The 12,254-nt window shown below is 40.3% G+C and overlaps 1 protein-coding gene across 1 annotated transcript in view; it reads left to right on the forward strand.

Annotated features, from left to right (window-relative positions):
* Positions 1-12,254, forward strand: part of TAF1 (TATA-box binding protein associated factor 1) — a 103,630-nt gene that overhangs the window by 19,723 nt on the left and 71,653 nt on the right. Inside the window, 7 exon segments of the mRNA XM_014591417.2 lie at positions 1-156; positions 621-794; positions 2,808-2,912; positions 6,060-6,260; positions 6,620-6,761; positions 7,984-8,114; positions 8,766-8,846. The exon segment at positions 1-156 is cut by the window's left edge and continues 30 nt beyond it. Coding sequence (XP_014446903.1) covers positions 1-156; positions 621-794; positions 2,808-2,912; positions 6,060-6,260; positions 6,620-6,761; positions 7,984-8,114; positions 8,766-8,846 — 990 coding nt within the window.

Below are 12,254 nucleotides of genomic sequence, written 5' to 3' on the forward strand. Positions count from 1 at the left end.
GAATTACGGCAGCCCTTCTTCCCCACGCACATGGGGCCTATCAAACTCCGGCAATTCCATCGTCCACCTCTGAAAAAGTACTCTTTTGGGGCACTCTCCCAACCTGGTCCCCACTCTGTCCAGCCTTTGCTAAAGCATATCAAAAAGAAGGCTAAGGTATAATTGAGTTCTGGTTAGAAAAAAAAAGTTAGAAAAGATGTTAGAGTGTAATTTAGAGAAATGTTTTGGATGTTAGATAATTTTGGGGAATTGTTTTTTTTTCTCAGAAGTTAGAGAATGTTATTTTGTCTGTTCAGAAGAATATCCGTATTCTTAGAAGATATGTATAAAAATCCTTAAAGCTAAAGTGTCAACAATAATTGCAACTTTCAAAAGTGGTTTAGCAAAGTCTATAGAAAGATGGTTAATAGAACATTAAATTATAAACATATCTAAGTGATAAGATAATAGGTGTTCATGGTACTATTTCAAATTTATGTGTTTGGAAATTTTTCATAATGACATTGAAAAATAGCAAGGTAAAATTTTTTCGTTTCTTTATGTTAGAGTACACATCATTAGTATATAGTTATTGTCCTGTCAAGGGGTGGACTGTGACTTTTTTTTTTTGTTTTATACAGATGAGAGAACAAGAGAGGCAAGCATCAGGTGGAGGAGAAATGTTTTTTATGCGTACACCTGAGGACCTCACAGGCAAAGATGGAGATCTTATTCTTGCAGAATACAGTGAGGAAAATGGACCCTTAATGATGCAAGTTGGCATGGCGACCAAGATAAAAAATTACTATAAAAGAGTAAGTGTCTTTTTAAAAAAATCTTTGTTATAAATATAGCTTACTTGCATACCTAGCAATAATCTGTGAGCATGTATTTTGTCTTTTTTTTTAATTTGCTAGAGGGTACATGTATTCTCTAGAGACAGAAAAGTGAGAATGCACCTCCCAGGGGGCATGGCTAAGCTGCACTCCCTTCTCCACTTTTCATTCTGGGCTTTTGGGTACACATGCACATGTGGCCTGTGTGTTTTTCAAGCAGCTGGGTCCAGGACTCAAACTACACAGTTTGCTATATGGGATCCAGCTGCCTTAACCACCACATCTCCAGCTGGTCCATATTTTGTCTTTTTTTTAAAGAATGATTTAATATTATTTTTTTAATCTGATCACAGACACACAGCGGGGGGTGGGGGTGGGGTTGGTGGTGAGAAAGCAAGCCACAAGGTCCAGGACTCAGATTATGCATGGTCTACCATGTGAGAGTCTAGCATCCTAACTACCATGACACAAGCTGGCCCTGATTCTTCGTGGTTTTTTTTTTTTTATTTGTTTGTTTGGGTTTTTTTTTTAGAGAGAGATTTTTGCTCACCAGAGAGCAAAAAGAGAAAGTGAGTAATCACCCCTAAGAAGGGATGGCCATGCTGCAGTCCTTTCTCCATTCTCCTTTTGGGATTTTGGGCACACATGCACACTCACGTGCCCAGCATGAGTTTTAAGCTTCCAGGTCCAGGACTTGATTGAAGGAGTCCAGTGATGTAACCATTATGCCTTCTATTGGTCTCAGATATATATATTTTTTTACACTATGAATTTTGGGGGAGGGAAGAGCGATAGTTTTCTTTTTTTCCTTCTTTCAGTTTTGCTATAGGGCATGTGTGCTCGCCAGGGAGAGAGAAATCACCATCTAGGGGAGACAGCCATTCCTCAGTCCCTTCTCTGTGCTCTTCCTTTTCTTGGGATCTTGTACATGTACCCTCATGTGCCTGGTGTGATTTTTTGAGCTGCCAGGTCCAGGACTCTTAACTGTGCAGTTGGCCATGTGGGATCCAGTACCCTAACTACTATGCTGCCTGCTGGCCCAAAAAGTGATAGCTTCTTTTTTTTTTTTTTTTTTTTTTAAATGAGATTTTTGCTATCAAGTGTGCGTGCTTAGCAGTGACACAGAATGACACAAAGTGAGAAATCACACATTACCCCCCCACCCCCGGGGATGGATAGCTATGCCACAGTCCCTTCTTTATTCTTGGATTTTGGACATGCACGCACATACATGTACCTGGTGTGAGCTTCAAGCCACTGGATCTAGGACTTACATTGCAGTCAACTATGTGGGAGTCCAGTGCCTTAACCACTGTGCCACCTGCTGACCGTGAGTGATAGCTTTTTAGAAATTTGCCAGAGGGTGTGTTTGCTCACCAGGTGACAGGGAAAAAGCACCCTTCTAATGGGGTACAGTCTTGCCCCAATCTCTTCTCCAGTTTCCATATGTTGAGATTTTGGACATGCGTGCACATGTGCCTGGCATGTTCTTTGAGCTATCCACTGAAAATCAAACCACTTGGTTCTCCATGTGGGATATAGCTCCCATAACCATCAGCCTATGGGGCTGGCTGAATGGTATCTTTCTTTTTTCTTTTTCTAGAGGTTTTTTTTGCCTTAGGGCATGTGTACTTGCAAGAGAAGGGAGGGTGAGGAGTGTGGGGGGAAGACAGACAGGGTGAGAGGGAAAGTGAGAAATCACTCCACCAGGAAGGATGGCCCTGCAGCAATCCCATCTCCTCCATTTTCCTCCCAGGTTCTTGGGCATGTATGTGCATGTGCCCAACGTGATTTTCAGGCCACTGGGTCCAGGACTGGAACTATGGTCTGCCATGTGGGAGTCTAGCTGCATAACTCCTACACCATCTGCTGGTCCTGGATGGTATCTTTTTATAGTTAATAATGGTAGTAGTGCCATGGTCATAGACTATTTGGTATAGACTTATTGATTATATTCTGTGAAAGTAACTGAGTCTGCTGTGTTCCTCCTAGAAACCTGGAAAAGATCCTGGAGCCCCAGATTGTAAATATGGGGAAACTGTTTACTGCCATACGTCTCCTTTCCTGGGCTCTCTCCACCCTGGCCAATTATTACAGGTAAAGGAATGTTTTCCTGTTTTTATTCTTTCCTAAGCAAATTGACAGATAAGGAGTTAGTTAGCCCAGAAAGCATCAATTCTAGTTGATTGAGAGACTATTTGTATATCAAGTATGGGGAAGAACAACATAATCTAAAAATGTTCTTTTTTTTTTTTTTTTAAAGGTTTTTACCTTAGGGCAAGTGTACTCACCAGCGGGAGACAGAGAGAGAGAGGGAGAGAAAGTGAGAAAACACTCCCCAGAGGGGATGGCCACATAGCAATCCCATCTCTTATTCTCCACTCAGAATTTTGGGTATTCATGTACATGCATCTGGCATGTTTTCTAAGCCCCTGGATCTGGGACTCCAGTCATGTAGTTGACCATGTGGGACCAGCTGCCTTAACCACCATGCCACTGGCTGGTCCAAATGTTGAGATTCTCTTGGGAAAATTAGTACATTTTGATCCTATCAGTGGTGGTCATTGTACTGAACCATACTCATTGTACTGAGTCACACTTGAACCATGCCATTTATAGTCTATTGCCATAATGGAACGCTTTTTTCCCCTCCTTTGTTTTAATCAGTATAGTGAGTCCTCTGGTATCAACTTGTACATATGTATATATATTTTATTATTAGCTGCCAAAGGGTGTATATACTTGCCCAAGAGAAAAAAGAGAGAGAAAGGAAGTACACTTACCCTACCTGTGCATGTCTGGTGTTTTTCAAGCCACTGGGGTCAGGATTTGAACTATGAGTGACTGTATGGGATACAGCCTTCTATGCCTAGCAGTTAACTAATGTGCTATGGGGCCACTCCTCAGCTTTTATTTTTTTGTTATAGCCAAAGGGTATTTTTGCCAGCCAGAGAGAGAGGGAGAAAGCAACCCCAATGGAATATGGTCACACCATAATCCCTTTTCCATTTCTCCATCTAGTTGGGATTTTGAGCATGCCAGTACATGTACCCAGTGTGTTTTTTAAAACTGCCATGGATAGGCACTATAGTCATGTGGGGTTCAGCTCCCTTAACTCCTGGGTGGTAGGTGCAGCTCCAGTTCCAGTCCTTACCTTGTACATATTTAAGGAGAAGTATGGAGGCTCACAAATTTTATGCAGAAATCTCTGTCACTTTCCTGTATTTTTCTTTCTTTCTTCATTTTTCTTAGCAATCTTAATAATTTTTTGATATTCTTATATCTAGTTTCTTCAACAGTTGTTTGCTCTCCTCCTTATTCAACAGTTGTTTGCTCTCCTCCTAAAGTATCTGCAAATCTTGGGACCAGCAGGTGGTATATTGGTTATGTCGTGGGATTCTCATGTGGTTGCCTGCAGTTTGAGTCCCACATTTGGCAGCTTGAAACTCACACTGGGCATGTGTACGTGCATGCCCAAAATCCTGAGAGGAGAATGGAAGAGAAGGGATTGCAGTGTGGCCATTCCCCCTAGTTTTCTGTCTGTCTGTCTCTCTCTGTATCTCAGGTGAGTTCATGTGCCCTACAGCAAAAAGCTCTCTGAAAATAAAAAACGTATCTGCAAATCTCACTTTTTTGTTTACCATTTACAACTATAATCCCATTTCCTACTAGATTTTGAATATCATATTTATATTGTTTTTGGCATTTCTCTCCCTCTAATTCTCTGTTTAGGTTTTCTATCAAATATTCCCTCCTGCTCTTGTGGCTATTCTGTAGTTTCTTAAAGATCCTTTTCTATCTACTATAATTTTTTTAAAAGATTCATTTATTTAATTTTATTTATTCATTTGTTTTAATTTGACCAGAGAGAGACACAGAGAGAGTAAGAGAGAGAGAGAGTAGGAAAGTGAGAAAGCAAGCCACCAGGTCCAGGACTTGAACTGTGCTTGGCGTGTGAGAGTGTCCAGCACCTTAACCAATGAATCATCTGCTGGTCCCCTCTATCTACTATTTTTTTTTTTTGTCCATGTTTTTCACATTTAGAACTTTACATACCCACATAGTGAAGATCTTCTGGCTTTCTCTCCACTCTCTTGATTTTCTGGGAAGACTTTTCTTGGACTCGCAGGCATCTTGTCACAACATATCTGGCTTTTGTTGTTCTCTTGTGTTTTCCTTTGTGTTTAGTCTGTTCTCAAGCACATTTTTTACCTTTTTGTTTTGTTTTGTTTTTATCAATTCACTAATTCATGCAGCAAATGCTTTGATCTCGCCTGTTGGGTGTTGGGGTTATGTTGGAGTCTATGCGATAGTACTTCTTAGTTTATAGTAATTTTCATATATAGTCTTCATGGCAGTCCTTTATGGTATAGAAATTTTAAGTGTCTCCTTTTTGTAGATTAGGAAAATTAAGCTAAGAGATTTTAAATAATTTGTCTGATACTATGCAGTAAATGGTAGAGGCAGCATCATCTGAATCTAAATCTTATGTATTTTTCTTTTTCTTTTTTTCTTTTTGGAGAGGTTTTTGCTATAGGGCGCGTGCGCTCGCCAGAAAGACAGACAGAGACAGAAAGTGAGAAATCACCCCACAGGGGGGATGGCCACACCGCAGTCCCTTCTCTTCCATTCTCCTCTCGGGATCTTGGGCACGTGAGCACACACGCCCACGCGCCCAGCGTGATTTTAAGCCACTGGGTCCGAGACTCGAACCACGGTCGACTACATGGGAGCCTAGCAACATCCATTACACTAACTGCTGGTCCCATCTTGTGTGTTTTTTTCCACTACTGACTAGGTTATAGACAGTTGGTAAAAAATTATTCAATTCCATGTTATAATAAGTTTTTTGTTACTAGGTAGATCTCAGGTGGTATATCGAAGATGGTGAGTAGCAAGCTTGATTTTCCTTTCTTATATTAGTTGATTGAATTTTTTTGTAAGAGAGATTTTTACTATAGGGTATGTACTCTTGCCAAAGAGACAAAAAGCGAGAAATCACCTCCCTGGGGGATGGCCACACTGCAGTCTCTTCTCCTCCATTCTCCTCTCTGGATTTTGGGCATGTACACACACATACCTGGCATGAGTTTTAATCCTCCAGGTCCGGGACTCAAACTGTGATTGGCAATGTGGGAATTGAGTGATGCAACCATTATACCATCTGCTGGTCCCAATTGACTGAATTTTTATGGCTTCTCTGTATATGATTTTTTTGTGTGTGTGTGTTTTTATTTTTGTCAGGCATTTGAGAACAACCTATTTCGTGCTCCAATTTATCTTCATAAGATGCCAGAAACTGATTTCCTGATCATTCGGACAAGACAGGGTTACTATATACGTGAATTAGTGGATATTTTTGTTGTTGGTCAGCAGTGCCCCTTGTTTGAAGTTCCTGGTCCCAACTCCAAAAGGGCGAATACACATATTCGAGATTTTCTACAGGTAAGATATGAGAAGATATCAAGGGGATTGTGATACACATAAAATGGGTTTCTTGACACCCAGCCATTGGTGCTGGGATAGCTCTAGTGATGCAGGAGCCATATGGAAGGTGGTGGTTTGGTTCCTGGGTTGACTTGTACTCATGGGGTGCTTGTGCACATTCTTATGAATCTTGGCTGGCAAGGAGACCTAACCTTGTTGCAGATGTTTCTCATGAAAAAAAATGTTAAGGGGGTATGTGGATCTGGGGGTATTTCAGGAAAGATGAAACATATTGATGCCTAGCAGGGGAAAAGACCATGGTGAGGACTTTTTATTTTTCACTTTAGTAAGTAAAATACATTTTGTTTGCTGGGCAGGTTTTTATTTACCGTCTCTTTTGGAAGAGTAAAGATCGTCCACGGAGGATCCGAATGGAAGATATAAAAAAAGCCTTTCCTTCCCATTCAGAAAGCAGTATCCGGAAGAGGCTAAAGCTTTGTGCTGACTTCAAACGTACAGGTCATCAGTTGTGACTAGATATTTGTACTCTCCGACTCTTTCCAAGGAAAGAATTAGGGCCCAGCCTTGGTGGCACAGGCAGTAACAAGTTGAATTGTATTGGCAGAAGCCACAAAGCCGACCATGGATTCAGATGCCCAACCTAGTTAACCTGAAGCATGCCGAGGGTGCACAAGCATGCCCCAAATCCTGATAAGTTGGAGGGCTACAGAAAGGGAATTGCAGCATGACTGGACCCTGTGAGGGTATTTCTCCCTCTGCCTGTGCACACGTGGGCTCTCATGAATAAAAAAGCTTGAAATGAAATATGATATTCAGTTAAAGGATAAATGTATAACAGATAAAGTAGACGTTGATGACCATCAAAAGTTAGTAGCAAATCTAAACGGAGGTTCTGAGTACTTTTTTTTTTTTTTGAGAGATTTTTGCTGTAGGGCACATGTGCTCACTGGAGAGACAAAGTAAGAAATCACCTCCCGGGGGATGTCCATGCCACAGTCTAGTCTCCTCTTGGGATTTTGGGCTTGGATGCACATATGCCCGGCGTGAGTTTGAAGTCGCTGGGTCGAGGACTCAAACTGCGATTGACTGTGGGAGTCCAGTGACATAACCATTATACCAACTGCTGATCCCTGTGATTCAAAAAAATTATTATTTATTTTATTTATTCATTCATTTATTTTAAAGACACAGAGAGAGGGGGGGAAAGTGAGAAAGCAAGCTACCAGGTTTGGGACTCGAACTGTGGTTGGCCATGTGGGACTATCCAGCACTGCAATCACCACACCACCTGCTGGTCCCTTTTATTTATTTATTTTTGATTGTGAGGAAATTCAGTGTGATTGTTGGATGCCTCAGATACAGGAAACATAGCAGCACAGGTTTTCTTAGTCATGCTAACTTGCCAGGCCTGTTTATTACCTTAGGTTATCGCCTGATTCAGTCTTTGCTATCCCTGTAGCTGTCACTGAATTGCAATCACCACACCACCTGCTGGTCCCTTTTATTTATTTATTTTTGATTGTGAGGAAATTCAGTGTGATTGTTGGATGCCTCAGATACAGGAAACATAGCAGCACAGGTTTTCTTAGTCATGCTAACTTGCCAGGCCTGTTTATTACCTTAGGTTATCGCCTGATTCAGTCTTTGCTATCCCTGTAGCTGTCACTGAATGTCAGAGCCTTTGGAATTTAGAATGGTATCATTCTCTGATCTTTTCCAGGGATGGACTCAAACTGGTGGGTACTGAAATCTGATTTTCGTTTACCAACTGAAGAGGAAATCAGAGCTATGGTGTCACCAGAGCAGTGCTGTGCTTATTACAGCATGATAGCTGCAGAACAGCGACTGAAGGTGAACATTTTCATAGGCAATACTTAGGCATGTGGGTTTTTAAATATTGGGGAGGTAGTTTTTCCTATTGGCTTAGAGATGTTGGCTATTAGATGATTTTCAGTTACTAGCTATGAAGTACTGTATATATTAGTTCTGAGGAAAACTACAGTACAGCTAAATATCCATGTGAAGGCTTAGTGAGGGATGTGTAGAACATACTGTTTTACTTTGAAGTGACTTCAATCTCTCTTTGCAAAGTAAACTTTCAAGTAGGGAAGGTACTTGCCAGCCTCCTGGGTGAGCAGAAATAATGATGGTTCTGAATGTGTGGTTCAGAGAAATCTAGTGTTCTTGTAAGGCCAAGAGGTCCAGCTGACTTGGGACAGTGTACCTTTGTCATGCTGAGTTAATGAACATCTCTATTTAGCTTTCTTCATGGGCCCTAATCATCCATAAATCAAGTTTCTCAGAATATGGTAATATATCTTTTTTTATTGGGTAATATGCCTTATATTTAAGAGTGTACATTGGTGATAGATATAGTGAAGAATTTTATAGAATCCATTATCTATGCAAAATATACTTTGACATTCTATACTTGGTATTCAGTAAAACTTGTGCTATGTGTTCTCATTTGGCTGATTTATGTATGGGTTTTTCCTCTTCCAGGATGCTGGCTATGGTGAGAAGTCCTTTTTTGCTCCAGAAGAAGAAAATGAGGAAGATTTCCAGATGAAGATTGATGATGAGGTAGTTTTACATTAATTTTTATTAGTACATCTCATTTAGCCTTTTTGCCAAAGGGCACATGCACTTGGCCAGAAAAGGAAAGCACTCTCCAGTGGGGTGTGGACATGCCATAATCCTGTTTCCTCCATTTGTCTATCCTGTTAGGATTTTGGGCATATACACACACGTTTCTGGTGTATGTTTCAAGCTGTTTAACCATAGTCAGATATATGGAATGCAGTTTCCTTATGCACAGAACCAAACTGCTATTCTATGGGGCTGGCCCTCATTAATACTTTTTAAAGAGTAGCTTTATAGAGATAAGATTGATGTATAATAAACCACATATTTAAAGTACAGTTGGGACCAGAGTATTTCAGATTTATATTTTATTTGGATATTTGCGTTATACATCATAAGGTATCTTAGGAATGGCACCCAAGTTTAAACACAAAATTTATTAATGTTTCATATACACACATTTTAATACATAGAGCTTAAAGATAAATTCATACTGTATTTTTCTACTATAGTACTTTGACCTGTTATGTGAGGTCTAGTGTGGAATTGTCCACTTACGGTGTCATCTTGGCACTCAAAAAGTTTTGGATTTTGGAGCATTTTGGATTTTCAGATTAGGAGTGCTCAGCCTGATACAGTCTCTTTTCTCTGATTATTAGTCATTTCGTGGTATATTCATGTTCGGTTAATTTGTTGGAGCTTTCTGCAACTGTAAGCTCATACGCTTCACTTCACTGTAGGTACTTCTATGCCAACTTCTCTACTGCTGAGTGTTGCAACGTGTTATCCACAGAAAGAGATTTGAGTTCAGATTTATGAAGATGAGTTTCTCCCATTCTGTAGCAGTTCAGTGGGGATTGAGGTTTTCTATTACCCTAAAAAGTGTTCAGATGTTTTGGTACTATGCACCAAGCCCTGCCTAGACACTCAGTGTGTGGAAGTTGAGAAGTAAAGTGAGAAAGGTAAAAGAAAAGGAAATAAAGGGAAAAAGACAAAACAAAATAAAAACCATTAAAAAGGGAAAAAAAATTATAAAAAGCAAAAAAAATGAAAACCATGTGACGCACAAGCACCACATGAAAGGAGCAGGTCTGGGCCTACCTCAGACACAGATGGATTTTGAAATTAGCAAGAAAAAGGGGAGGTCAAAGGAAAGAGACTACTTACAGATTTAAAAAAAATAATAAAAAATTTTGAGAGAGAGACAGACTGAGACAGAAAGAAGACAGAGACTGCCCTACCTCACTTGGTATTGGACGAAAGGAGAGGTTGGAGCAGAGGCTGTTCAGTTAAAGGAGTAGGGCTTGATCCACCTTATTTGTAGATAGAGTATTGTTAGGTATTGGGCTGGAAGCTGTTTCTGTGAATTTGACTACTTTTAGATAAGTAGTCAAGCAGTAATTGGGGACTGGAGTCATCACAGCATTTGCCTTTTCTTATTGGTTTATTGTTATCAGTAAATTGGATGATGTCCTTTTTTTTTTTTTTGAGAGGTTTTTGCTATAGGGCGCATGTGCTTGCCAGACAGACAGAGAGAGACAGAGAAACAAAAAGCGAGAAATCACGCCCCAGGGGGGATGGCCACGCTGCAATCCCTTCTCCTCCATTCTCCTCTTGGGCACACATGCACACGCACCCGGTGTGAGTTTAAGCCACTGGGTCCGGGACTCAAACTGCGGTCGACTACGTGGGAGTCCAGCAACATAGCCATTACACTAACTGCTGGTCCCTAGGATGATATCCTGAAGATTCATCCATGTTGTAGCATGTGACAAAATTTCCTTTTATTTTAAAGGCTAATGACATTTATAATATTTGTATACATTCCATTTTTCTGTTTTTATATTATACATTCCTGATACATAATTAGGATTATTTCCAACTCTTGGCTGTTGTGGATAGTGCTGCTGTAAACATGGATATACAAATATCTGGAGACCGTGCTGTTAGTTCTTTAGGATATATACAAGAGTACTTCAGAAAGTTCGTAGAAACATGAAATGAAAGTATGGTTTATTTTAGTGTAAGCGTTTTTTTTAAAACTTTATTTATTTTTAATTTGACGAGAGAGGGACAGAGTAAGAGAGAGAAAAAGTGAGAAAGCAAGCCACAAAGTCTGGGACTTGAACCATGGTCAGCCATGTGGGAGTTCAGCGCCTGATCCACTATGCCACCTGCTGGCCCCAAGAACTTTTTCTTTATGGGTGAGAAAGCTCCCTCAACAGGGTGTCATGATGTTGCCACAATCCCTTTCCTTAGTCCTTTAGGTCTTTAGAATCTTGAGCTCCCATGTACATGCCTGCCATGTTTTCAGGATTAGCTGGGGATATAAACTTGAAGTTGACCATGTGGCTTTCAGCACTTTTTGTCAGCACTCTATTAGACTCTGCCACCTGGCAGGTCCGACCAGGTGCCAAAAAAAAGGATAAAATAAGGAGCCAGCAGATGGCAGTCAGTGATGTGTGATCCAGCCATCAGCTGATCCTGATGACTGAGTTTTGAGAATTCTTTGTTTTCTAGATAGAAATCTTTCCTGAGGTGTGTGATTTGCAAAGATTTTCTCCCAGTCTGTGGCTTATTTTTTAATTGTCTTAAAAACATTTTAGGAAAAGATTTAGATCTAGTTTGAATTAGTTTTGTATAGGGTGAAGTAAGGTTCCTTTTTTTTTTTTTAATGTGTAAATGCAGTTATTCTAGAACCATTTGTTAAAGAGGTGAATAATCTGGGTCAACAGTATCATGATGGTTGAGGTGCTGGACTCCCACATGGTCAACTGCTGTTTGAGTCCCAGACCTGGTGGCTTACTTTGTCAATTTCTCTACCTTTCTCTTTCTCTCTGGTGAGTACATGTGCCCTATAGCAAACTTGAAAATAATGATAGTAAAATTGAATGATTCTATTTTTTTTTTTAAACAGAGAATTTTGTTATAGGGCGGGTGCACTTGCCAGAGACGAGTTTTAAGCTGCGGGTTTCAAGACTTGAACTGCAGGCAGCTAGTTGGGAGTCCAGCAACGTAACCACTACACCATCTTCTGGTCCCAAAATTGAGTAATTCTTTTTTATTTTTTGAATGGTTTTTGCTATAGAGTGCATGTATTTGCTGGAAAGACAGAGACAGAAAGCGATAAGTTACCTCCAAGGGGGGATGGCCATGCTGCATCCCTTCTCCATTCTCCTCTTGGGATTTGGGGCATGCATGCCAGTGTGCCCGGTGTGAGTTTTAAGCCACTGGGTCCAGGACTTGAACCACGGTTGTCTATGTGGGGGTCCATAAAACCATTACACCATCTGCTGGTCCTTCCAAAACTGAGTAATTCTTTTTAAAAAGTAAATGATTTCTTTTTCTTCCTTCCTTCCTTCCTTTCTTTTCTTTTCTTTTTCTTTTCTTTCTTTTTTTTTTTTTTTG

This window comes from Tupaia chinensis, unplaced genomic scaffold, assembly GCF_000334495.1.
Source record: "Tupaia chinensis unplaced genomic scaffold, TupChi_1.0 Scaffold000571_1, whole genome shotgun sequence".
Lineage (NCBI taxonomy): Eukaryota > Metazoa > Chordata > Mammalia > Scandentia > Tupaiidae > Tupaia > Tupaia belangeri.